Here is a 27,137-nt window from a genome sequence, read left to right on the forward strand (position 1 = left end):
AATGACCACAAACGCTCAAAGCACTTCTAAGGAGCGAGAGCAAAGCAGGGGTTCCAGTGCAGAGCCTGGATCACACTGTGGACGTGGAGACCCTCGGATCAGCGTAGACATAGGAAGACTGATGTTAGAAAAGACTCAGAAGTACAACGGCAGACTATGTCTGGTTAATGTTTGACAAAGGAAGCAAAAGCATACTTAGGAAAAAGGTAGCTTTTTTCTTTGTTCAACAAATCGTGCTGTCAAAGCTGCATTTCAATGCAGAACAATGGAATTAGGTTATTTTCCACCTTTCACAAAAATCAAATCAAAATGGAGCAAAACCTTAATTTAAAATCTGAAGCACAAAATTTTTAGAAGAAAATACAGGGAATGCTCTTTGTTTTATTTATTTATTTATTTTGGTTTTTGTTTTGTTTTGTTTTGTTTTGTTTTGTTTTTTGAGACAGGGTTTTACTGTGTAGCCCTGGGTGTCCTAGAACTTGTTCAGTAGACCAGGCTGGCCTTGAACTTAGAGTTCAGCCCCTCTGCCTCCTAAGTGCTGGGATTAAAGGTGTGCACCACCACTGCCTGGTTTAGGGAATGTCTTTTAAGATACTGAGTTAGGTAAGAACTCGGCAGTTGAACCGCGGTATTGACAGTCAGATACACAAATACAGAGTCATCCTGCAAAAGATGCAGCTGGTAGTTTACAGACAGTCCACGGAACAGGAGAAGCCTTACCAGCTACACTTCAGAAGGCAAGGGGCTGGTGTCCAGAACTCACAAAGAACTGCAGAGGCTCACAAAGAGGATGAAGCTGTCAGTCAACAGACAGACACAGGAAGTGAAGAGACAGGGGTAGCGGGTTTGGTCTAATGCTGCTTGCATTATGTTAATGTGGTCCCCCAAATTGCATGAGAATCTGCAAGTTCACATGCAAGACACCGAGGGACTCTGCCCCTAGTTGGTTTTGATAGGTAAATAAAGTTTCCGGCAGCCAATGGTTGGGTAGGGCAGACAAAGGCAAGACTTTTAGGACGCCCAGGCTTGGGCTGGAGAGATGGCTCAGTGGTTAAGAGCACTGGCTGCTCTTCCAGAGGTCCTGAGTTCAATTCCCGCAACCACATGGTGGCTCACAACCATCTGTAATGGGATCCGATGCCCTCTTCTGGTGTGTCTGAGGACAGCTACAGTGTAATTTTACATAAGAAATAAATCTTTATTTAAAAAAAAGTATTCCCAGGCTAGGGACAGAAGGAGGAAGAAGGAGATCTGCCATGCTGGGAGAAGGTAGAGGAGAGGAGACACTATGCCTTAAAAGGTGCTGGACGGAGAGCATAGCCACCACTTAGGAGCTAGGGAATAACTTGGGAATATTGGAGAAGGGTGGATCAGCCACACGGAGGTTAGGAAGTGGCCCGGCCATTGAGCTGTTTAAGGCATATCAAAATATAAAGGCTGTGTGTGTGCGTGGGAGAGAGAGAGAGAGAGAGTGTCTGAGTGTGTGTGTCTGAGTGTGTGTGTATCTGTGTGTCTATGTGTGTGTCTATGTGGGTGAGTGTGTGTGTGTGAGTGTGTATGAGTGTGCGTGTGTTTATGTGTGTGTCTATGTGTGTGTCTGTATGTGTGTGAGTGTGTGTGTCTGTATGTCTGTGTGTCTGTGTGTGTCTGTGTGTGTATCCGTGTGTCTGTGTGTGTATGAGTGTGTGAGTGAGTGTGTGTGAGTGTAGTGTATGTCTGTGTATAAGTGTGTGTCTGTGTATGTGAGTATGTGTATGTGTGTGTGAGTGAGTGTGTGTGAGTGTAGTGTATGTCTGTGTATGTGAGTATGTGTGTGTGTGCGCGTGTGTGTGCCTGTGTCTGTGTGTGAGAGTGTGTCTCTGTGTCTATGTGTATGTGTTTGTGTGTGAGTATGTGTGCCTTTCATTTGGGAACCCAGAACACTGGGGCAGGTAGAGAGGGACTCGCTGCTGCCACCAGGATCAATTTAACTATTTAACTGGGCACTGCTACAGACAGGAGCACAACTGACCAATAATTATTCTAAAAGTGTTTGATATCACCAGCCACCAGGGAAATTCAAATTAAAACTGCTTTGAGATCCTGCCTGGCCCCAGTCAGAAGACTGGTGTCAGCAAGTGTGACGACAACATCGGAGAGGATCTGGAGATGAAGGAAACTTACTGCTGCTGTTGGAATAACTCAATATAACCACGAGGAAAACAGTTGGAGAGCTCTCAAAAAATAATGAACACACACACATACGCGTGCACACAAATTACTCGGTTCAAAGAAATAATGAAGTGAAAATTTTATAGGAAAATGGATGAGTTTAGAATGTACACTAATAATTGAGATCACATAGTCTCGGAAAGACATAAACCACACACTCTCTGCCATCTGTGGGGTCTAGCTAATAACGAATGCATGAACGTAAACAGATGTACACGTGACTGTAGTATACCGTGAAGAGGGAGGAGGGTCCAAGAAAGGCTAGGCACAAAGGTGAGGACGAACTGAATGTAAGCAGTGGAGATGAGTTATGAAAAGGTCGGGATTTAGCTCAGTGGTAGAGCACTTGCCTAGGAAGCGCAAGGCCCTGGGTTCGGTCCCCAGCTCCGAAAAAAAGAACAAAAAAAAAAAAGTCATAACCTCCAAATTTCACATTTAAAAAGCAGCTTGTGGGGCTGGGTATGGTGCTGCACATCTTTAATCCCAGCACTCAAGAAGCAGAGGTAGGTGAATCTTTGTGAGTTCCAGGCCAGCCTGTTCTACACAGGAGTTCCAGGCTAGCTACAGCTGTACAGTGAGATGCTGTCTCAAAACTAAAAAGTGACTTGTATCCAAGCCACCGTGGTGCCCACCTGTAAGGACAGAGCTCAAAAAGTGGACACACAATGCTGAGCTCAAGGCCTGAGATGGATGGCAGTGCTTAGACACGCTAATTACTAATAACTAAAGCAGATAATAGTGTTTGCACAGTTTCAGGGAGAGCCAAGAGAGCTGGAGGCACCTAGTACATTTTAAATCTGCCATTTGGAGTGCAGGATTCTAATAAAACTTAACCAACACAGATTAATTTTTAAAAGAAAGTATTTTCTAGAACAAATTACTTCCTTCAAACTAAATTTTATAATCATCTTTTTCTCCTTACCACAGTTAAACTGTCTCAAACTTCCCACTCTTTTGTTGTTTTTGAGAGAATGTTACTTGTAGTCCAAGCTGGCCACGAACTCACTGTGTATATTGAACATCTGGTCCTCCTGCCTCTACTCCCAAGTACTAGGCTTACAGACATGAGCTGCCAGGGTTTAATGCTGCTGTGGGTTGAACCCAGGATGTGCATGCCAGGCAAGCATCGACCAACTGAGCCACGCCAGCCCCTCTACACTCTACTCTGTTTTGTAATAAACTATCTGTCATCAGGCATGGGTGTGCACATCTTTAATTTCAGCACTCAGGAGGCAGAGACAGGCAGATCTTTGTGAGTCTCAGGCCATTTAAGGAAGGAAGGAAGGAAGGAAGGAAGGAAGGAAGGAAGGAAGGAAAGAAGGAAGGAAGGGAAGGAGGGAGGGAGGGAAGAAGGGAGGAAGGAAGGGAGGAAGGGAGGAAGGAAGGAAGAATTATTTCCCTCTGGGCAGGTATTTGTTGATGACATATTCTCACTATGTGGCCAACCTGGTCTGAAACTTGTTATGTAATCCAGGCATGTCTTAATCACGTCATCCTCCTGCTTCAACCTCCTCGGTGCTGTGATTATAACAGGCAGAGAACACCAGGTCTGGCTCTCTTACTAAGTAGAAACTTGCCAAATCAACTACACTTGTGTCTCTTAAACAGCTTTATTGAGCTTTAGCTCACATGCCACACAATTCCAGGATTTACAGAACACAACTGGATGCTTTTCAGTCACGTGAGAGAGTCATCCGATCATCATCATAATCAACTGCCCTGATAGGAATCTCACACGCATCCCCTGTCATTGTCATCCACCCTGAACCCCTATGTGATCACTGAGCTGCAGTCTTTGTGGATTTACTCCTTATGGACGTTTCATAAAACTACAATTCACACTGTGTGGTCTCTGTGATCATTTTTCCTTTTTTGATTGTTATATGTTATTGCCCAAGTCCGTACTCTGCTCCACTTATAGCTGAGCATTTGTTTCATTGTACAGGGATACTGTGTTTTATTTTCTCACGTGTCAACTAACCTAACTGCTGTTCCTGCTTGTTACTGCTATGGCCAGCAGTGTTTCTGTATGCTACAGACACACAATTCTGCATACATCAGCTGTAGTCTTAATGGAGATCCCAGGTGAGGTTAAATCTGAGCTTACCTAAATTTCCTGGTTAACACACCAGCATTGCACTTCCCTTCATAAAGAGAGAAAGGGAGGGGGCTGGAGAGATGGCTCAGCGGTTAAGAGCACCCGACTGCTCTTCCAGAGGTCCTGAGTTCAATTCCCAGCAACCACATGGTGGCTCACAACCATCTGTAAAGAGATCTGATGCCCTCTTCTGGTGTGTCTGAAGACAGCTACAGTGTACTTATATATAATAAATGAATAAATTAAAAAAATTTTAAAAAAAAAGAGAGAAAGGGAGGAAGAAAAGAGAGAGCAGAGGAAGGAGAGGGGGGAGGAAGAGAGGCTGTGTCTGCTTGTTTGTCCTGTCTGAAATTCCTAAGTGCATAAGACTTAAAAAGGTTAAAATGCTGGTATCAAAGTCATCGCTTCAAATTGTCCTACAAAGGAAGAGCTTTGTGGAGAAAGAAAACTTGGGTGGCAAGGTGGCTCAGTGGGTAAGGAAGGATATTCGGGGCCAAACCTGAGTTCACTCCGCAGAGCCCACATGGTACAAGGAGAAAACCAACTCCCATAAGCTGTCTTCTGACCTGACACACATACAGTAGGGTGTACTTGCACATGTGCGCGCACACACACACACACACACACACACACACACACACACGATCAAATCAAAATTTAAGAAGATCTAAGTCGACCCTGTGTTTGAAGAACTGAAGGAGAGAGACCCCCTGCATAAGCAGGGCCTGGTGACTGGGTTGGGGTATTTAAAGAGTTAAAGGTGGCAGGTAGAGCTACATGATACCCACAGACACCCCAACTCTGAGAATTGAATAATCAAAGGTGTTGAACCCCAAACTCCAAGACTTAAACACCAATTTTGTATAGTGTTGGGAAGCCTTTGGAAGTGAGGTTTAGAGACATTGGTCACATGACGAGACTCTGAGCAGAGTGGCAGCAGTGACTGGCCATTCAAATGCACCTATGTGAGGACATTTTGCCCCAACAAGCCCTCTCCTTAGAAGGCTGTTTCGGCAATTCTGGGCTGAGGTAAAAGCACTGAGGATCGCCAGCTGGCACCGTGGCTAAGTGGGCAAAGGCCACATTCATCATGGGGCTGGTTCTCTAAAGGACCCACATCTAGGAGCGGGGAAGTCATCATTTCCCTATTACATAAATAGATTTGTCATTGGTGCTGAAAATGATGCCAAGGGTTTGCTGCTAATCAAGCTGGAATCACAAGTTGGAGGAGAGGGTGGGCCTTCTGCCAGCTGGGCCAAGAGCTGGACCCAGAGACACAGGACACCGAAGTCAAGTACCCCATCCCTACTCTAGTGTTCCGGGCAAAACCCCCAAGAGGTCTGGCAGTGCCTTTCAGAGCCATCTCATGAAACCACACCTCTCAAGGCTTCTTTCAGAGCTGACCAACCAAGTGGAGCTCAGTCCCAGAGGTCCGTGGCTAGGCCATTCTCATTGCCTGCAGGGCTGACTGGACAAAACAGTCAGCTGGGTTGACACCTGCAGGCAGCTGAGGGCAGACAAAGGCCGGAGAGACGGAACAGTTGACCATGGCAGCGCTTTTCAGTGGTGATAGTTGGCAATTAGATAAAGCCCACTGTGTACCACGCAGTGAATCAGAGCACTCAGGGCTCTCTCAGTGGACAAGCTATTTTCTTCCTTAAACCACAAGCAACCGCTTGCCACCCAAGCCTGGGGGGCCACGGAGGAATGGGTTTCTTTCCATCTTCGCAAACCAAGAGGAGTACAGTCCCTTCCACCCATATCCTGGAGCAATGTCTCTAAGATGCGAACCTCCATTATTCTTGCCTAGTCAGTATACATCCCAAGCCAGGTTCTGACAGCTTCCAGTGCCGGTCTGTGCCTCTATACATGGGCGGGAGAATCGCCGGTTCAAAGCTGTGAAATGTTCAGTGCCTGGTCCACGGTGAGTACCACCACACTGCAAGCACCTCTCTGAGTAGGTCTTAGCTTGGCCTCTTCCTGCGGTGGAGGCTAGCTTGGCCTTGGCCAGGGGAGGGAAGCAAGATGAGGCAGCTCTGCTTTTTGCCAGCGTGCTCTCAGCCACCTGGATTGTCGAAGAAACTGCTCTCCTTGCCTGTCACCACCCACCCCCCACCCCGCCCGCCCGTTATCATTAGCAGGATCCTCCTTGAGGCCAATAAAAGAGGAAAAGGGAAAACAAAAAGGAGGGGTGAGATACTGGGAGATGGCAGGATTATCTGTTTATACCGAGGGTGTTCCTTACTACACAACTTTATGACCCCAGCCAAACTGGTGCCTGCCAGGCAGAGAAGAGCTGGTGACTGCATGTATCATCCTCTGTCTTTCCTCTCCAGTAGGGTGGAGGACGCTCGCTTTCCTAGGCTGTTCCAAAGCATACTGTTCCTCCTACAAGCTTCTACCCTCCTCACTCTCCACCGCGCTCAGGGTGTATCCAGGCTGTATCCAGTCCCTAGGACTGGTGAGCTGGGGTAGCATAGAAGCCACAACCCCCGGCCCGTGATCCTCCTGCTCTGGTGGCCCTGAGTCCCCCACCTGCGCGTGACTCCTCCTCCCGTCTCTATTCCGCAGCGTCCGCACCCTGGCGACACGCTGTTTTGGCGACCGCACCTGCGTCGGGGTGGGGTGGGGGAACACTCTGGAGGTAAAAAGGAAAGCGAGAAGGGTCTGGGAACACCGCGGTGCCCGGTAGGCAACCTCACCCACGGTGCCGGGCCCCCGCAGCCTGGAGCCTCCCACCCTCAGGCTGCGGCACCGATGCGCTGTCCGCGGTGCTGACGCCGGCCGGTCGCTCGGTCGGGAGGGGGAGCAGACGCCCTGGTTCCCGCCGCGCCCGGAGCCCAGAGAGGCTGCCTGTTCTCGGTTCCCAAACCGTATCTCTTCCCCCAGATGACTCCGCCAGAGTCCTGGCGCTGCGGTTGGATCCAGGAACAAAAGGGTGAGCAAAGGGAACTTAAACTTCAGGCTAGAGCCGGAGAATCAAAAGTCAGGTTTGGCTCCCGATGCCCCCCAACCCCTGAGACCTCAAAGCACCAAGTTGAACAAAGTTTCCCGGTGGCTTGAGAAAGGAAGACGTTCCGGAGACCAAGAGCAGGGAAGGGAGGACGTGGTTTCCTAGCGAGCTGGCAGCCTGCACGGCAGTGGGACACCTGCTCCGGTGGGACGCACTGTTGCGGCCAGAACCACCCGGAGGCGTCGCAGCAGCCCAACTCTCCACCCATTCCTCCCTTCCTGATTCACCCCTCCCCAACACCCCGCCCCGGGCTCGGATGACTCCGCCTCTCCGTGCTGGGTAGCTCCTCAGCGGTAGCCCGGAAAGGAAGGGAGCCTTCCCCGGAGGACTCGGCTCTGAGGCTCGGAAGCCGACGCCACCAGCTCATTTACAGGGGAGGAAGAGGACTGCCCGCGCAGCCCGCGCCTAGGCGCGACCGATCCCCAGTAGCCTCATGGGACGCTCCAGAGGACTCTCTCTGTGCCCTGCCACCGTGTTCCGATCCTAGGCGTCCGGACTCCACGGTTCACCCTGACCGCAACCCGCGGCCTGTCCAGAGTGGAGTATGCGGCCCGGAGCCCCGTGGACTCCGGCCACCGGGCGGCGCTGGCCTAGCTTCGGAGCCCAGAGCCCGAGGGCAGCAAGTGAGGAGCCGCGAGAGGCAGTAAGGCGTCGGGGCGCGGAGAGAAGCGCTCCAGCCCGGGTGTCCACTGGGCCGGGTGACCGGTGGGTGGCCTGAACGCCGGGCAGGAGGCGGATCGCCCTGCCGTCCCGGTTCCGGGGAGACTGCAGAGGGGCTCCGCCGCAGCCCCTGTCTTCTGGCCACCATCCTCACGCTCCTGCTCCTGCGGCGGGGATGTCACGGCCCCGGCTCCGAGCGCCGTCCCAGCCCCGGGGCTGAGCTGCGGACCATGTCCTCCCGCAGCCCCCGGCCCCCGCCCCGCCGCTGCCGCCGCCGCCTGCCGCGCCCCTCCTGCTGCTGCTGCTGCTGCCGCCGCTCGCACCTCAACGAGGACACCGGACGCTTCGTGCTGCTGGCCGCGCTCATTGGCCTCTACCTGGTGGCGGGCGCCACCGTCTTCTCCGCGCTCGAGAGCCCGGGCGAGGCGGAGGCGCGGGCGCGCTGGGGCGCCACGCTGCGCAACTTCAGCGCTGCGCACGGCGTCGCGGAGCCGGAGCTGCGCGCCTTCCTCCGGCACTACGAGGCCGCGCTGGCCGCCGGGGTCCGCGCCGACGCGCTGCGCCCGCGCTGGGACTTCCCTGGAGCCTTCTACTTCGTGGGCACCGTGGTGTCGACCATAGGTGAGCGGCGCGCCCGCGCGTCTTTCCTCTGAGCACCTGTCACTCGCTACCCTTTCCACGGATCAGAGACCCGGCCGGCGTCCCCGGGCTCCTCCAATTCTATTCTGATACCCTTTTCCTACTTTTGTCTCGCTCTCTGTCCTCTCTCTTCCTCCTACTTTTCTTTCCTGCATTTGGAGCGCGGGGTGGACCGAACGGACCATGTCTCTTTCCTATCAGCTAACACTCGCCTGACTGTGTGTCGACCAGGAGCTGAGCTCTTTGAAGGCTCCTTAGTATTGTCCTCCGTAAGAACGTGTGTGAGAATAGATGTCAAGAGCTGCTATTTCCCATCCAACCCAGGCCTCACTGTCCTCAGGAATGATTACAAAAGCCAGTTTTGCATCCGTTCCCCGCGTTTTAATTTCCTCCTCTCCTGTTGACACTGCCCCACCCCCTCAAAGTAAAATCCGTTATTCAAAAGCCAGCCCTTCCGCCTAACTGTTTTACACCATTCGCCTTGGTTTTCCTCTTCCCACGGCCTTAACTTCTCCAAATTCTTGACCTCTTGTCTTTGTTTCCCCTTTCCAACCAATAGTGGTGCCAAAGGGCAGCCAGGACATAGTCGCCTTTACATTATACTTTGATATAAACAGTTCGCGTTTATAACATCCGGAGATAAATGTGCACACTCTTGAGAGACACCCCCCCCCCCATCTAGACTAGAGTGTCCTGGTGCTGCTCCAATCACCACTCTGCCCACCCACTCCTTTTCCCCGGAGTTTGGCATCGTGTAAGACAGTCACTTCCCCCACTTATTTAGGTGTCCAGAGCGGAGAAGACATACTTTGACGAGACTTACCTGTGTCTCACCCACTCCTTTTCTGAGTCTCAGAATTGGAGAAGCACTTGCTGGTCACACTAGTCACCCCAAGAGATCCTCTTCTACCAATGCAACTTTGGAGAAAGGGACTGTACTTTCAGGGTTTCAAGGTGAGGAATTTTCTAAACACCATTTTCTTATGCAACTTCAGAGCGTGGGGCACAGACTACCCACCACCCGCCTACTGCTGCCTGGAGGCTGGAGAGAGGCAGCAGGCTTGTTCCAGAAAGGCACCGAGGGAGATGTCCCGTGGCGCCTTTCTCTCTCTCTCTCTCTCTCTCTCTCTCTCTCTCTCTCTCTCTCTCTCTCTCCCTTCCTGTGTGTGTGTGTGTGTGTGTGTGTGTGTGTGTGTATAGTCTGTGTATATATAGTCTGTGTATGTATGTATGTATGTATGTATGTGTATCTCTGTATGCATGTAAGTATGTATGTATGTATGCTCTGTGAAAGTGCCTCCTTGCTGCCAATCATTTTTCTACCATGTCATGTTTGATCTGATTGTTTTAAATAGAAAAGGCAAATATGGACTGAGTCTGAAGTCTATACAAATTAGATAAAAATACCCTTTAAAAATATATCATGTTGTTATGGTGATTGAAGATATAAAATGACCCCCTCAAAAATCCCCTTTTAAGAGCTGCATCGAGTTGCTATAGCAACTAGAGGGTTTTTTTTAAGTGCTTTAAAAGTACTAAGGATGCTAAATCTTGGAGGATGACATCATGTGTTTATAGTTCAGTGTTAGCATACACTTTTTTTTTTGTAAACAGCCCCTGTGGCCTTTCTACTGAGAGGTATACCTGTGAACATGCTACATCACTGTGTCTCTCTCCCGGTGATATGGTCTAGCAGCTTCCTAAGAGAACGGCAAGATAAGCAAAAGCTGTTGTTCTCTTCCCACACAGGCTGTGAATCCCACCCCCCCCCCAAAGACCCTACTCTTGTGGCCTATGCTCACCTTGTGTCTCCCGTGAGCACTGGCCCTTCAGAAGCGGTGATTCTGAACCCAGGCTTCTCTCTCACCTTCGTGGACAAAACCAAGTCAGCTTGTTTGAAAATCGTTCCATGCCTCAGTCAGGATTGGCTGTTCTCTAGTCAAGCGGAAATGAATTGTGTTCTCTCTTGATTTGTGGTTTTGGACGTATGTAGGAGGCAGTGTGGACAGGCTATACCAAGGCTCGTGGCTGTGGTATGAATGACCTAGCATGTGGCTTCCAAAATCTGCAGGGCGACATTAGTACCAGCCTGTGGATAGCTCGGGGCTGAGCTGGCCCTCTGCAGGGATACCAAAACGGCTATGTGAGTAGCCTCTGTCAACTGCTGTCCTGGTGCAACACTTGGGGATAGTGGTTTAACCTGATCCTCTTACATCAGTCAAGTAAGTTCTGCTGAGTCGCCAACCACATGGTTATACTTCCCACCTTCTCGGTGGAAAGAATATTTGGATAAGATCTCAGTGGAGACCTACGATGTCCATTCCTTTTCTGATTGTATATGTCCTTCTCTTTAAGTGTCCAGCTGCTATTGTTACTAATGCATTGATGCCTGCAACCATGCAGGAACCACAGCTCAGCCAGGGTTCGCTTGTCTGCTGCCTCATCCTCAGAAGAGAAAAACTATTATGTTCTGGGCTTTACTCGATCAGTGATCATCACAGGGTGTGTGTGTGGTTCATGCATCAATGTGGAGTTCAGGGGTTTACTTCTGTATCCTGCCTAATGAAATAGAGAATTTCTCTTCTTGTTGTTTATCTGGTTTATAGTATAGACAACCCTTCATTCCACAACTATGAAGTATTGTGTGTATCAAGCCCAGTGCTCTATTTTGAAAAATCAGTCTTTGTTCCACTTGCCAGGGATTTTAAGCATATTCCAACATAGGCAGCTGAGATACAGCCATCTTCACTAAAGATGACCAGAACACAAAAGGAGACCTTTGGTCAAGTCTGTGTGGTGTAGTGTTAGGAAATCTACGCAAGGTCATTCACCTCGACCCGGCGTTGGGCTTGTATGGTACATATTACACTAGTTTTACACATATAGCAGTGGGGAATAGTCTTGTGCGAAACTGAAATATTAATAATGTATATTTATCTATATGTGCTCTGCCCTGTTCCCACCCGTGTGTGTGTGTGTGTGTGTGTGTGCATGCGCATATGCACGTGTGGGTGCATAAATCTGACACTAAGGCAGGGACTAGTTTGCTGGTCAGGCCAGCAACTGAGTAAGTTCAGGAAAACCTGAAAGATAACATTGATGTTATAGGCAGATGGGCTAGAAGCAGCTATGGGCCTGAAATGGCTGGATAAGCAAGAGCCGATACAAACTCAGAAAGTCAGAGACAAGAGGCAGAGATGTCCTGGGGAAGTCCGAAAGCTCTTGCTGTCAAGAGCAGGGATTCAGGGGAGGTAACAAAAACGACAGAATTGCCCTCCAATAGCAGGCACCACAGGAAGGTTCGATCCGTCCGTGTGTATTCAAGGTCAAACGGAACATCACAGTGAGAGGGAATGTTTGCCCTTGAAAGGGGCCCCATACCCTGAGCTAGGTGCTCTGCAACTGTGTAAACACACACGTGTTCACGAAGCACAGACCCTGTGGGGAAATGTGCCCACACTCGCTCAGCAGTAGCTGAAGCTGTATAAAGAAAAAAAAATCATCTATTTGAGTAGCTCAAGCAAGACATTTAAGAAGTCCACTTTGTGCTCTAAATTATCCACCCTGATTGCTCACACAGATCTGAAGCCCTGGGTAATTGCTACTTCCCCCATGTACCCTCTGTGACATATTCCTTAGCGGGTTGGAATTGAGTGTATTTTAATGCCAACGTGCTTGTATCTGAATCCCGCCTTTCAACAAACACCCGAAGCAGCAGAACTCGTGGCAGACACAAGCGTGGCCCTCGGGCATCGTTATCTGTGTCTTCTGGGATCGGCGTGCCAGCAATGAGGGTGGTGGCTCTCGCTCCCCGAGTGGCTGGTTTGCTGACTGTGTTCTTCACAGCAGCACTCTGGCTTGCAGAAATTCAGAACCGTCCAAAGGGTATTAATCCATCATTTCACATCTTAAAGGATGCTTTATTGGTTTTCTTTGAAAAGATTAAAAGGAAGCTCTCCCCCAGGGCTTTAATTATGCATCTGCTGTCAGACTTACACATACAGAAGAACATATTTAAAAGTCTTTCTCAAATGGCAGCTTGATCGAAACAGAAATATTTTTGCTTCTTCTATTAGGTTTCCTGGCAGAGCGTTTTAGCCGTGAAGCTAAAATCAGGCCGGCAGAGACGATATGGTGTCGGTACGGGGTTGTTGCTCTTGGCACTGCATAATTTAGCTTGCTGCTTGCAAAATTAGGGCCACTTAATTATTCGGCCACGAGATTAGTAACAAGTCCTAACTCCACCCTACCCCCCCTTTAAAAAAAAAAAAAAACATGGGTTTTTAAAAATGGTTTTTGCTGCAGAAGCAACTAAGACATTTTGAGACCAAAATGTCACTACCATAATTCATTAGGGTTTCTTCTAACATGTATGTTATGTAGCTGGAGGTGGTTTTGACACCTGTCCCAGAAGGGGAGTGTGGGGGAAAGCGCCTTCTCTCACTTCCTTCTCTCATTAAGTGGTTTTTGTTGGAAAGCGATGCCTTGACAGAGTTGAAGGATGTTGGGGAACTCATAGGCATACGCTTGGATTTGAAGCTCAGTCCTACTCTCGCCCTCCCCCTTCCACACCCTATTGCTGACCCAGGCCACGGTGACCGTTTAAGAGAGCCAGAGAACAGGTAACACTGCCCCCATGCCGCTCTTCTCACATCTGCAGGTCCTGACTGGTGTGGAATTGTATCATCAATGTCAAGTCCGAGTTTCCTCGTGGCCTCACACGTGGCTTTGAAGAGGTGCATGCTGTTCTCTGTAGTTGATGCTTCCTTACTGCAGGCTAGCTGGGTGGTTCCCAGTCTGGGCTATTTTGAGCAATGCCACAATGAGCCTCTTTATGCATGCGGCAGGCTCCTCCTGAAGAGCATCTCCTCAGGGGAGTCACCAGCAGGGAAATCGCTGAGTCAGCGGGTGCTACCGCTGCTGCCACAGCTCCTGGCCAGCCATCTTGGAGGGAGGAATCGTTGGCTCGTTCCCGAGGTGAGCTCCTGCTTCTACAAAGCCTCATGGCCATCCGCTAGTTGCTCCATGGATGCTGGCCACCTATATACTGGGTTTCTCCAGGATCCTGCTGAACTAGGCATCTTCGGCCGCCATTGCTGCTTCCCACGGGAAGCACTGGATGAGGACAAGGAGAAACAGAAGGAGACAGCTGCTGCAGGTTGTCAAAGACTAAGACGGGGGAACAGCTGGTTCTCCTCCTCCCTGTCTCTTAGGGAATGGTCTGTCAGTGTTCCAAGTCTCAGCTGCTTGGGAGCCCAGTGTTGATGACTCTTCCCAAGGCCCAGTCTTGAGTGGCTCAGAGTTGCACCAAATGGAGCAAAGGTATACCCTTGAAGTTCTATAGCTGAAGGTACCAGGAAGACATTCTAGAACGTTCCATAACCATTTAGAAGAACATTCTGTCAAGGAAAGCCAGGCAGCAATCCATTATAGAAGAACAGACTGTGGCAGAGCCGTGCTGATTGGAGATCAAGGCAAGACCCCCCCAACCATGAGACCACCTCAGACGCCATCTGCTATCTGAACCCTCCCTCCTCCTTAAGACACAGGCCTGCTATGAAATGTAGCCCAGGGTGGCTGCAACTTGTTATGTGGCCTTGGCAGCTTTAGAACTCATTTCCCAAGTGCTAGAATTGCAGGCATAAAATATCACACTTGACCCTTGAAGTCTCCGAGGAGCCCTAGAGCCCTTCCGAGACTGGTCTGGAAAGGACTAAATTAAATGTATTTCTCATCTCACACAAGGCCCAGTGGGGGCCACACATTGACTCCATAGCAAGTCCAAAGGGCATCGATAGCTCAAGCTTTAGCAAAACTTTGTCAGAATTGCTGAAGGTAGATGAATTTCCCACGCACAGAGAGAAAGGACAGGGATGGAGTTGGGGACAGTGCGGGGACAGTGTTCTTACACACTCTCGTACTCACTGCTCAAAGCAGGAAGTCAAAGACTGAATTAGGCTAAACTTCTTCCAAGTTGGAACCTAGGCTTCTAGAAGAATGAGCACTCAATTCTACATGAGGGAGAAGGGGAAGAGGTTGTAAAACTTCCTCATCTGCAGGTGGTAGCCGCAGAATTTAGTGTGGGCTTGGAGTCAAAGTCCCCACATTCCCAGCTACAATAGGCCTAGCCTTGCTATGTAGGCTTCTCATATTAGGAGACGCTAGGAGACGGCCAAAGGCTATTGGTCTGTTCCTGGGGTTGTCCCAGCCCCAAGTCTTCCCTGAGTGCTTAGGCCCTCCCCTTACTTCGGTCCAGTACTACTGACCCCATCAGTATCAACCAACACAGCCAAATGTGTAAGGAGCCCCAGGAGTGCACCCTGGGGGGCTCAGCCTCAGAGCTCCACGGTAGCCAATCCTGCTGGGGCTGAGGTAGAAGGTGGAAGACCCTGAAGCTACAGCATCTCACTTTCTACAAAACTGAGAGAAGCTGAGCTGCAGTGCATGGAGGCCCTTTTAGAGGCAAAAAGGAGTGTGAAGGTCCTGGCCCCTCACCCGTGCTGGCACTTGGCTGCTTAGGGTCCCGGGAAGCTCCTAACTACTGCCATTCCATAGCCAACTACCAATTCTAGTCCACGGAAGCAGCTAGACCTCCTCTCATGGCAAGTGGCTGTACTGAAGGAGGCTTTGGACCCTGTCTTGGCTGTCACTTCCTCGAGCTTGGACAAGCTATACTCCTGGCTCACCCATCAGCAGGTCACTAGTGACTGAACATGTGCTTCCTGAGGAGGGGCTCTATTTGGTTCCCCTGGGTCTCAAAGGACCCATTCTGAGGTAACTGTGGTGAAAACTCGGTGCCTTACTGTTTCAAGTTTTACACTCCCTTGTCTTCGGGATGACTACATAGACTAGAAAGACAAGGTCCCCATGTCTCTCGCACTGCACAATATGAAGGAATCTCCTAGTGAGTTCTTACCCTGCAGCCTCTATTTGTAGTCTAGGCTGGGACCTCAGGGTCTACATTTCACACAATCCCTTTGCTATGTCTAGACTTCTGGGCTACAGACCACATTTTGGAGGCAGGGATCAGAGAGGCAGCACAATTAGGGGCAGTGGCTGTGCAGTTTTGGGCAGAGCACATCGCAGGAGTGGGGAGGTAGAGACAGGTGGACCCTGGGGCTGGCTGGCCAGCCAGTGTAGCCTTCTTGGCAAGTTCCAGGTCTGCCAAAGGTTTTCTTAAGGATTTTCAAAGATAATCTTAAGGAGAGGGGGGAAAGAGATTGGGGACATAGACGACTTAGGAGTCAGAAACACTTGCCGCTCTTGCAGCAGAACACTTAGGTTTGGTCCCCAGCACCCTCATGGCAGCTCACTACATTCTACAACTTCAGTTCCAGAGGACCCAATGCCCTCTTCTAGCCTCTGCAGGTACCACACCCAAGTAGCACACGGGTATATACAGGCAAAACATTCATATGCACAATAAAAGTAAACAAACAAACAGATCTTTTTTTGAAATATATGTTGATGGCCTCAGGCCTCCATGAGCATGCACTTTACTATTGCTGTGCTAAAACACCATGACCTAGGCAAGTTGGCAAGTGCTGCCTGCTGGTTTGCTCCCATGGCTTGCTCAGCCTCCTTCCGTATAGAACTCAGGACCACCAGCCTAGGGCTGACACCACCCACAGTGGGCTGGGCCCTCCCACATCGATCACTAGTTAAGGAAACGCCCTGCAGCCTGATTTTATGAGGGCTTTTCCTTCACCTAGGCTCCCTCCTCTGCCATGACTATCTTGTGTCACGTTGATATAGAACTAGGCAGCATGGCTGACCTTTTCTCAGCTTGACGCGCAAACACATCACTGTGAAGACAGAAATGTCTTTTCTGTTCATCCCCTACATCGCACATTAGTAAAGATGTCACAATAGAAAGCATTTTCAAACTTACAGAGTCCTACAGCCTTTAAAAATTCAAACAATTAAAACTTAGGTCTCTTTAAGATGCTTCTTTTAAAAACCAAAGTCTTTAGAAATCTAATGTCTCTCAACTGCAGGCTCCTATAAAAATGAAAAATAAGCCAAATCCTTTCTTACTTTAAGAGGGAAGAACCAGGCTCAGTCATGATCAAAGCAAAGCAAAACCAAACTCCCACAGGGTGAATAACTCAATGTCCAATGTCTGGGATCCTCTCCCATCTCCTAAGCTTCTCCAAAGGGCATAGGTCAAGTCTCTGGCTCTGTCCTCCATAGCACACAGATTGTTTTCTAGGCTCCAGTGGTAACGCTGCTACTGCTGTTTTTGGTGGTCACCCCATGGTACTGGCATCTCCAGAACGCTGGTGTCTTCTGTTGCAACTGGCTACACTTTCACCAATAGCCTCTCATAGGCTCTCTTCACGATTCCAAGCCTCACTTTCTCTGCATGACCCTTTCAATATAGCGCCTTCAACTGCCACTGAGCCTGCACCTTCTCCTTCCCTGTTGCTGTAAAATTATAAAAACAAGCTGTCTTTTACCCCACTAGGTCCGGCACCGCAGTGCCCCAAGATATCTGTTGGATATCTTAATCTCAGTCAGCAAAGTGTCTCACCTGCTTTGCTCCATCCCCTATCACACTGCCGGTGGCTTCTCTCTGAGCCTGGAAACAATCTCTCCACCCATCTAGTTCCCAAGACAGGCTGCCACCATGCCAGAAACACACATCCCAATTCTGTGGTGGCCCAGTGTCTCTACCACCACACACTCTCTTGAACTCAATTCACCACATGAAAGAACACACAACACAGTAACCTCTGATCCAATTGATAAGATATAATCGCCCACCCAGACATATAAAGCCCTGTGCACATCCATCCCTTAAGAACATTCATGACAACCTGTAAAGGTGTAGAGTGGAATCTTAACATCAGCCCCCATATTCTCTCAGCAGCTTCTCTTCCCATCAGTCGCCTCCTCTTCCCGCCCATCCTTCCTTCTCCTCCAACGACAGGCCTCGTTCTATCTTGTGCCTGCCTTCACCCGTATGGCACCATCCTACACTTCCCCAGTGGCCTCTCCTGGCCTCTCAGTAGAAGACCTCAGCTGAGTGAGGAACAGCCTTGGACACCTCTGGAACAGCTTATGTGTGATGACTCTAAGGAAAACACTTCCCAGATTTCACCTCAGTGATGCTGGTCTCTTCTTAGTCATTGCTAATCTCTGGGCTCCAGCTGACCAATATCAACTGTCCCAGTAACACAAAGGTTTTATATCAGTTGTTCTGGTCTCTTGTCAATTGTCAGGTCCAGTTGCCCAGAACTGAAGATTATTAATTCAAAGCATGCAATGACGCTGATAGAGTCTTTAAGGGACTCTCAAACTTCCCTCTGGAACTTCACATGCCAGGGCTTTATCCTCCATTTCTCTTAACATTCTTACCTCCCATGATCAGACAGAGCAGCTCACCAAGGTTTGGTCTCTCAGTGGCTTTTCCAGCCCAAACTTTCAAAGAACTTCCACAATCCTCCTCATGGTCAAACCTGTCACAGCAGTACCCTACTCCTGGTACCAATTTCTGTCTTAGGGCTACTATTGCTGTGATAGACCACCACGGCAAAAGCAAGCTGGGAAAGAAAGGGTTTATTGGCCTCATACTTACACATCAAAGTCCACAGTGGACAGAAGTCAAGACAAGAACTCAAGTGCAGCAGGAACCTAGAGGCGGGAGCTGATATAAAAGCCATGGAGGAGTAATGCTTATTGGCTGGCTCACCATGGCCTGCTCAGCCTGCTTTCCTATAGGGCCAGGATGGCTCCACCTACAATGTGCTGACCCTTCCGCCTCATTGGCTGGTTAGGAAATGCCCTACAGGCTTGTGTTGAGGTGTAAGTAATAATGTGCCCTATCGGTTCCCGCAAGTTCCCACTCCGTGCAAGTCGTTGCGCTCTGTTTCTCTGTCAGCCACTTTCACACGCTGTCCCCTTGGTGGGTTGTTACCATGCCTGAGACTCAAAACATCTCGTTCACGGGCTGTGCTAGCGTGGCCCCACGCCACTCTAGCCCCAAGCATTCTATAGCCTAGCACGGCTTCCTGTCACACTCTGCTCACACTCCCAATAATCTAGTGAAAACAGACTGTAATAATCTAGTGACTCAACAGACTGTAACCCAACAACCAGGTTTATGTTAAATACTCAGTGTACAACACATCCACACAATTAACTTGCAACCAATTGATAAGGATATAGACTGCCCACCTAGATAAGATAAATTTGCCTATAGAAATCCATCCCTTAAGAAATATTCACAACAACCTGTATCGATGTAGAGATGCATGGCGAGGACCATTTACGTCTGCCTCCATGCTGCTTCTCTCCGAGCTCTCCTCTGAGCTCCAGTCTCCTCTCCTCTCTAAAACTTTTCTCCCACCCATCCTTCCTTCTCGTCCAATGGCAAGCCTCGTTCTATCCTGTACCTGCCTTCACCTGCATAATGACATCAACCTGCAGGCTTGTCTGTAACGTTTTTCTCAGTTGAGCCTCCCTCCACCCCAACGACTCTAGTTTATGCAAAGTTGACACAAAACTAACTAGTCAACACACATGCCAAAGACAAAACAAAGTAATTCTTGCTCCTGAGCTGCTGGAAAGGTTGAAGGGGCACATTCCGTGCTGTGTGTCTGATAAATCCAGTTGCAGCTTGCCAGAGTTGGCCTTGCTGAGCCTTGGGCTGCCTCACCACCCTGTGGGGGTCCCTCTGGGTCTCTGCCACATCTACACATCTGGTGCTTCTGGGTTAGCTTCCATGGCTGTGCTGAAGCAAAGGCTGCCTGCTTTCCACCCATCACAGCCCATGCCTCTCTCAGTCCTCTGTTAAGCAGGCAAGCATGGTGCTGCCTCTCAAGGGTCGTTGGTTCAAGGGAGAGTCTGCTCAGATCATAGCCTAAAGGTAGACCCTGCCCCACTGTTGGGCAATGTAGAAACCAGTTGTCTGTTCTCCAGCCTTAACTTCTGGCTGCCTTTCCTCGTTGTGCCTCCAACTCGTCCACCCACCCGCGCTTGCTCCAGACACTCAGCAACCTTCAGGACCATCGCTCATTCCATTCCCTTCCCCTGGAAGACCTTTCTCTTGCTCCCCATTTCCTACCCATTGAACTTACTCTTCAAGGTGCTTGGCATGAAACCCCTCCTATAGCCCTCAGCCTCGTGCTAATCACTGGTGTCAGTGCCAGCCTCCCCAGCTCTAATATAAACTTGCATTGGGCAGACCAGAGTATGCCCAAAGCTGGCACATGGCCTAGCACATGTCTTGTTATTTGTCCATTCTTTTTCCAGGGTAGCAGCTTTCTCTAACTTATGCTGGTCTCCACTACACTCAGTAAAGTGACCATGACCAGGTCAGCATCGACGTGTTCAGTGACCATGATGAAGGGGGTTCTTTATGTAAAGATAATGAAAGAAGAAAGATACCTTCTGTCCATCTTGGAACAGGTTGCTTGGCACAAAGTACTCACCTAGCCAACCGTGTTGAATGAATGGAATGAGTGAATGAGTGAATGAATGAGTGAATGAAAACCTTGAACCACTGGGAAACCTCAAGCTGTGCCCCTTATACCCACACTCCCAGATCCTCCTTCCTTAACCCCATCCCCGTGGCTGGTAGAACTGAACATGTTCCCGGTCCCTGTGCCTGGCCAGCGGCCTAATCTCACCGGAGCTGACAGGTGTGCTGCTGGAGAGCCAGCTCTGTCATCTGGGACTCCCCTGGCTGGCAGTGCAGTCTCTGGCTTTTGAGTCAGATGGATCCTGTCCTGGTCCTGATTAAGGACTTTTGGACGTAAAAGTGACTGGCCAAGCCGGAATTGCTGGAGTGAAAATAAACCAGGTAAAATGAACTCTTGGATCTGTCACACGCATGCGCACAGTACTGTCCCCCCCCCCCCCCCCCCACTGGGCATGGTGGGAAAAGTTCGGCCCTGCATGAGAATCCCTGCTTGTGGCCCTGTTTCTCCCATTGCTTCAGAGTTCAGCCTTGCCCCGGTCTTAGCTGCGTCCCTTAGTCATGAGCGTCGCCTGACCCCGGCATTGCCTGTGCCTTCACTAGCTCAGGACACCCCACACGGACAGACACTGGCTCACAAATTTGATGGAAGTTTTTATCCGTAAGAAAATATAATTCCACAAACCAAGAAAAGCCACACCCACCCACACAGCCCAGCACCTCCACGATGCCTCCAGAAATACCCAGGAAGCTTTTATTGGAATTGGGTGTCCCAGCTTTCTGGAAAGTTACAGTTGAGATCAACGCAAACCCTGATTCACAGCCCTCTCCCTTCTCCCTTCCAAATGAGATCTCCTTCCTTGCTGCCAAGTGCTCTGGATTCAGAGCACCTTCTGCAAACCTGATTGGCTGCTCACCCCAGACCCTGCTAGAAACTCCGCAGGGACCGTTTCTGCAGCAGGAAGCAGCACTCTGGAGGCCTGGGGAGGTTTTTTTTTTTTTTGTTTTGTTTTTGTTTTTTTCTGGAGCTGGGGACTGAACCCAGGGCGTTGTGCTTGATAGGCAAGCGCTCTACCACTGAGCTAAATCCCCAACCCACTAGGCCTGAGGAGTTTAGATCGCACGGTCTTCTTCCTCAGAAAGCAGAGGTGATACGTTAGCCACTCCTGGAACAGATGAAGCAGCCCCTACCCGTGCAGTGCAGATGTAGACCGTCAGGCCCAGCCCAGCCAATATGCTCAGCACCCTCCCCAGCCCAGCCAATATGCTCAGCACCCTCCCCAGCCCAGCCAATATGCTCGACACCCTCTCCGCACTTCCTGTTGGGTATGCACTCACTCTGTGAGTAGCGGTGAGTATCTGTCTCCTTTCGGACAGACGTCGGGTTCCTGGGAGGTGAAGACCCTAAATCTCTGGCCCTTCTCCACCCCACCAAACATGGCCCATGGCTCTGCAACACTCTTGAAATGAAGGTAAATTAGAACAAATGGTTAACCTTTCCCAGTCTGCCTGTATGCTTGTTGAAGAAAAAGTACTCGCTAACCCAAGGACAAGCTGGACAGGAGAATCAGTTCAAGATCATCCTATGTGTCCCAATGAGTTATGGCTCACTCGAGCTACGCGAGAACCTCTGACAGACAAAAACAAACAACCCTTAAAATAAAAGAAGAGAGAGGGAAGAAAGATGTGGATGGTGGCAATGATGAGAAAACTCCAGGGTTTAAGAGACCCATGGTGTCCTAGCACGTTAAACATGAACAGAATTCGAAGCCGGCAGCTACAGAGTCCACTGATGCCTAGAGCAGCCTCCTCAGTCCCTCTGGTCAAATTCACAGGCAATAAATATTTAAGACTTGCTGGGCCATCGAGAAGCGTGGGTAACGGATTGGGCAGCTTGCAGGAGGCACTCAGGCCGTGAAGCTGTGCAGCAGAGACCGGACTGTGGGCCTGACAGGTAGAGCAGCTCTCACAAAACTCCTGGGTGAGCGCTGTGTGAATGACAGCGTCTCGTCTGTCATTAAAGATGAACGCTCCTGCGTCAGGAAACAGTCCACCCCGAGTCTATGTGCATATTGCTGGTGGGAGTGCTGAAGCCCCTGGGCAACCTAGCTATGACCTGGGCTCCTTGGTATGTCCTCTAAAGCTTTCCTTCACTCCATTCCAACAAGTTCTACCCACTCCCTTGCAATGACCGATAATTTGCACAGCAAGAAAAAAAAAGTGAGGTTTGTCAGGTGCACACCTGTAATCTCAGCACTTGGGGGGTAGAGGCAGGAGGATTAGGAGTTCAAGACCAGTTTGGTCAGCATAGCAAGTTCCGGGATAGCCAGGGCTGCAGCTAAGATTTGGTTTCAAAACAATAGCCATTCATTGTGGCTTTAGTTTTTTAACCTTATTTTTAATGATGGTTCTTAAGCTCTTTAACCTCCCTTCTAGCCCACCACCCACCATAGTTATTGGGAAAGAAAGGATACAGGGCATGGAGGAGAGGGGTGGAAGGGACCTGTTTAGAAAGGTTTTTTGGAGCATCTCCTGTGTGTGTTGTTTGGAAATCTGACAGTTCAGTTCACAGGTTAGCAGCAGCAGCTCGATCCACTGGCAAACATTTCATGGATACCAGCAGTCTAGTTCACTAGAGTCAGTAAGCAAACAGGAATCGGCAGCCGTGGTGCTACCTAGCAGAGACAGCCAAGCCTCAGCCACTGCATGAGTCAGCGGGAGGGACCAGCAGGAATGTCAGGAGAAGTTCTAGGCTGTGCCTCTCTCAGGGAAGTGAAGATTGGGAAAGACATGAGACCCACAAATGTTGCACAGCTAACTCTATAAGCAAGCCAAGCTTAGCCCTAATCACTGTCCATAAGAGTCCTTTCTATACTCCAAACATCACATGTCCTCCATGGGTCTTGCCTCAGCACATGAGTCTGACTTAGCAAAACTCTTCGTGAGTCTGACTCAACTGACATCACTCAGCCAGAGTCTTCGGAAACAAGAAACTGCAGCACACCACCAGAAGTTTATGGTACGTTTTTCTTTATGGAGTCCCAACAAATGCAGCTCAACTAGTCAGTGTAAAGCAGACCAGTACATACACGCTGTTAACAAAGAATCCTTCATCGCGTGTCCTTTCACATGCTCGCTTCAGTGAAACATTGCTTCCCAGTCTGCCCTATCCTTTCACCTGTGTCCACTTCAACTATACCTTCCTTCTCATGTTCGCCCCAGCAAAACACCTTCCAACACAACTGACTTTCAAAAGAACCCAAAAGTTTCCACTTCGGTGCATGCTGGTGCACGCCTTTAATCCCAGCACTGAGGAGGTAGAGGCAGGTGGATCTCTATGAGTTTAAGGTCACCCTGGTCCACAGAGAGAGCTCCAGGACAGCCGGAGCTGCACAGAGAAACCCTGTCTCAAAATAATAATAATAAAATAACAATAAAACCACAAGCCAGAATGATTCCTTCCTTAGCTCATGTTTTCTTAGTCTTCATCTCCATAAGTGTGACCAGTACCACAGAGCTGCCCCAATTCTCTCTTCATAACGTTCTATGTCCGATTTATTACCAAATCTTGCCAGCTCAACCTGCAAGGCTCACCATGGCCCTCCCTTCTGGTCTCCCTCGCCATGGTTCTTAGTCCCCCAAACCTTCTGCATGGTCTCTCAGTGGAATGCTGCCAGGGTCCTAACCCATCTTACCTTCTTGCTTCCCCTCTGCTTCTTGAAAACCTGTTTTAAAAAAAAAAAGATTAACTTTAAAAGGGAGAGGAGAGGAGTCTCATGTAGTCCAGGCTAGCCTATAACTCAGCATGTAGTCAATGCTACCCTTGAACTCCCAATTCCTCTACATCACCTTGCTAAATCCTGTGTTTACCTTTGTGAGCCACCACGCCCAACTTACCAAAGATTTTTAAAACCGTAGATCAGGTCAATGTGTGCTCTTGCCTGAAACCCACCAATGGATTCCCCTTTGCCCAAAATTATCTTCTTCCTTATAACCTGCAGGAACCTGGAGTTGCTTCCTCCTCTGCTCCTTTACTGAGACCATATTGAACATCTTCTTAGACCTCTTAAATAATTAGCAGTTTAATCTTGACCGGACTGCCCTGTAAGTCACAGATGCATAACTTCTCAACTGTAGTCAGACCTTGTTGTCTAGAGCTAAAATGTCACCCCTCACAGAGTCTTCCCAACCCCTGAGGCCCCTCTCACTTTGGTTCCTGCCTCCCCTAAGAGCATGCATTCTTTTCAGAAATCCTACTCATGTTTCCTGTCTGCTCCATGTACGAGAGCAGGGACCTCATCTCTCATATTCCCACTGCCTAGTGTTGGCAGAACAAATATGTAAACTCCCAAAGGTTTTGGGGGAGGTGGGCAATCGTTTGTTTCATATATGTATGCAATGTGTTTTAATCATCTCCTCTTACTCTCTTTATAGTCTTGGCCCTCTTCTCCCTCCCTCTGAGCCCCTCATCTTTACAAGTGAACCCCCCTCTGATTGCATATCTCTTTCCTTTTCTTTTGAGAGAGGGTCTCATGTATCCCAGACCAGCCTTGAACTCACTGAGTAACTGAAGATGACCTTGAATGTCTGACCCTCCCGCCTTCTCCTCCTGAGTGCTGGAATCAGAGTTGGTGTTACTATGCCCGCTTCCTGTTTTAATATCTGTAAAATGGGAGTGCCCACAGACCTTGTCTCTCGTGGTGTATGGGAGATAGTACGAGACAGTGAATGTTGGTGCCTTGGCCTTTGTGTTAACGACTCCTCTAAGATGGGCTATGCTCGTCTGAATATGTGGTCAGGCTGAGAACACTCAGTGAATGGTCACATCATGGCCAAGAAGCTGACCCCCCAGACTTTGTTTTTTCACTATGTCTAACAGGGTAGGTAGGCTAAAGGACAGTGAGGACAGGGGCAGGACCAAGCTGCCTCAAGCATGTTAAATGACGACCTGCCATCGAGGGCCACACAGAATGCGTAGACTTAGAGCAGGAGCCATTGTACGTTCTGGAGTGCTATAGAAATGTATCATTGCCACACAGTCAGACAATCTAGTTAGCTTAAACCAGCAGCATCTAGATTGCCTAGAAACAGCCAAGTAATTGTGAAATCACTTGTCTTAGCTGTTTACCAACATTTCAGTCAGCCCACTGCCAGCTGTCCCCTCACTTGATCGAAAGCTCCGTGTCTCTAACAGTAGCGCCTACTTTGAGTGACATGGACGTGGTCTGTATATTTAGCTCTGGCCCACTGTGTGATCCCACACTCCTCCAACGGGATTGCCATTGTGAATTGTTTTCTAAGCTCTGAGTGGCTCGCTCACGGTGTTCTGTTCTGCAGCTTCAGTTTGGATGGACAGTTAGTGGAATTAGGCAGATGGGATGTAGACGCTGCACACAAGCCTTTCTCACAGTGACCTGTGAGGGCCTAACCAGGGTAAAGGGAGAGCCCGCAAACAATAGACTACGGGGATGCAATGTAGCAGCTTAGAGGAAGTTAGGTGGAGAGAACCAGGGACAGGCGCGAGAGGCTGGTGGACCCTTTGGAAACTGGCCATAGAGGACTTCAATTCCCTGCACCTACTGAGCAGGTTACAGGCACCTGCAACTTGCAATCCTAGCTCCAAGGGATCCGATGCCCTCTTTCACCAGAGGCACCTGTACTTATGTGCACATACCCTCCATCAGATACAGAGAGAGAGAGAGAGAGAGAGAGAGAGAGAGAGAGAGAGAGAGAGAGAGAGAGAGAGAAGAATAAAATACATGTTGGGAGTCAAACAAGACCACATATGAAGATTGGGGACAAGGGGGTAGTAGGATCTGGAACTCTCTACAGTGTGCCTGGAGAAGCCTTTAAAGTAGGAAGCTCTGACCTCCAAAGTAGGCTCAGCAGAGCTGCCTCCCGTGTCCTTCAGAGAGAAAAGCACTAGGGCTATGTTGTAGCAGAAGCAGCATAGGCTGGTGACCTTAATTCATGGCGTCTTTGTCCTTACACTCTCCTTTACCCTGCTCTAAAGCCCCGCTTTCTTTCTTTTCTAATGTTTTCCCATAAAACCTCGCTACTTTTATGGCTGCTTATGGCTGAAGGGCACCCCAGATGCTTTCTCCAAGTTGGTACTCTGATGAATTCTATCCAGGGCTGAGGTGGAGGGGAGGGGACACAGGGCCTGCTGGAAGAGGCCCCAACTTCATTATCCCAGGAGTCAGTGCATCAGTGAAGCTCCAACTCCGTTCCCTGCCATGTTTCCAAGTTTTCCCTGCTGGGCAGTGTGTTGAGATGACGTCCAGAGCTGCTCTTCAGCCTTTGGCCCTAAGCACAGGGCAGCCTGGCACTAAACCATATGTGCCTTAAACCATAGACTCCACTCAAGCCGGCACCAAACCCTTTGAAGGGTTAAAGAGCCCAGAAGTAGAGAGTCCAGGAAATCCTGTGATATGGATTCAGGTTGGGAGTGTTACACTGATCACCATCTTGGTTTTCCAGAATGTTCATCAGACCTTGTGTTCCCATTCAGCATCCAGAAAACACGACTATTCATCTGTGTACTCAACAAGCGTCTGTTGGATGTCCGCTGTGTGTACGGCCTTAAATCCCGGGGCACAGGAATGGACACAGAGAGAGTTCCCACTGTAACATCCTTGTTATGGGAGATAGGCAATCGGTGTGAGCGTTGGATGGTGACATGTGCTACAAGAAGAAAACCACAGGGGTGGCTTTGAGCATATTTACTTAACACGCACGAAAGCCCTGGGTTCAAACTCCAGACCACTTCTGACGTGTCAGACACTGCATCCATTTGACACACTTACATACATGCAGGAAAAACACCCACACACAATTAAAAAATAAACAAACAATGACAACAGCTTTGCTGTTTACAGAGGCAGGGAAGGCTGGACCAGGTGGAGGGCTAAAGACTGGAGAGTAGCTCTGTACGTCATCTCAATACACCGCCCAGCAGGGAAAACTTGGAAACATGGCAGGGAAACAGAGTTGAAGCCACAGATGCACTGACTCCTGGGATACGAACTTGAGCTCCGCCATTTTGATACGGTCTTAGACAGGAAAGTGGTAAAGGCAGGTATTCAGAGGGTCAG

General features: G+C 49.4%; 1 protein-coding gene across 2 annotated transcripts in view; it reads left to right on the top strand.

Moving 5' to 3' along the window:
* The first annotated feature begins 5,483 nt into the window (after positions 1-5,483).
* Positions 5,484-27,137, top strand: part of Kcnk12 (potassium two pore domain channel subfamily K member 12) — a 51,642-nt gene continuing 29,988 nt past the window's right edge. The window contains exon 1 of one of the 2 annotated variants that reach the window (XM_039112871.2): positions 5,484-8,603. In XM_039112871.2, the coding sequence (XP_038968799.1) occupies positions 8,213-8,603 (391 nt within the window). In that variant the 5' untranslated portion in view covers positions 5,484-8,212. The remainder of the gene's footprint in view (positions 8,604-27,137) is intronic. The other variant, NM_022292.2, reaches the window with a different exon arrangement.

The sequence above is a fragment of the Rattus norvegicus genome, chromosome 6, assembly GCF_036323735.1.
Source record: "Rattus norvegicus strain BN/NHsdMcwi chromosome 6, GRCr8, whole genome shotgun sequence".
NCBI lineage: Eukaryota > Metazoa > Chordata > Mammalia > Rodentia > Muridae > Rattus > Rattus norvegicus.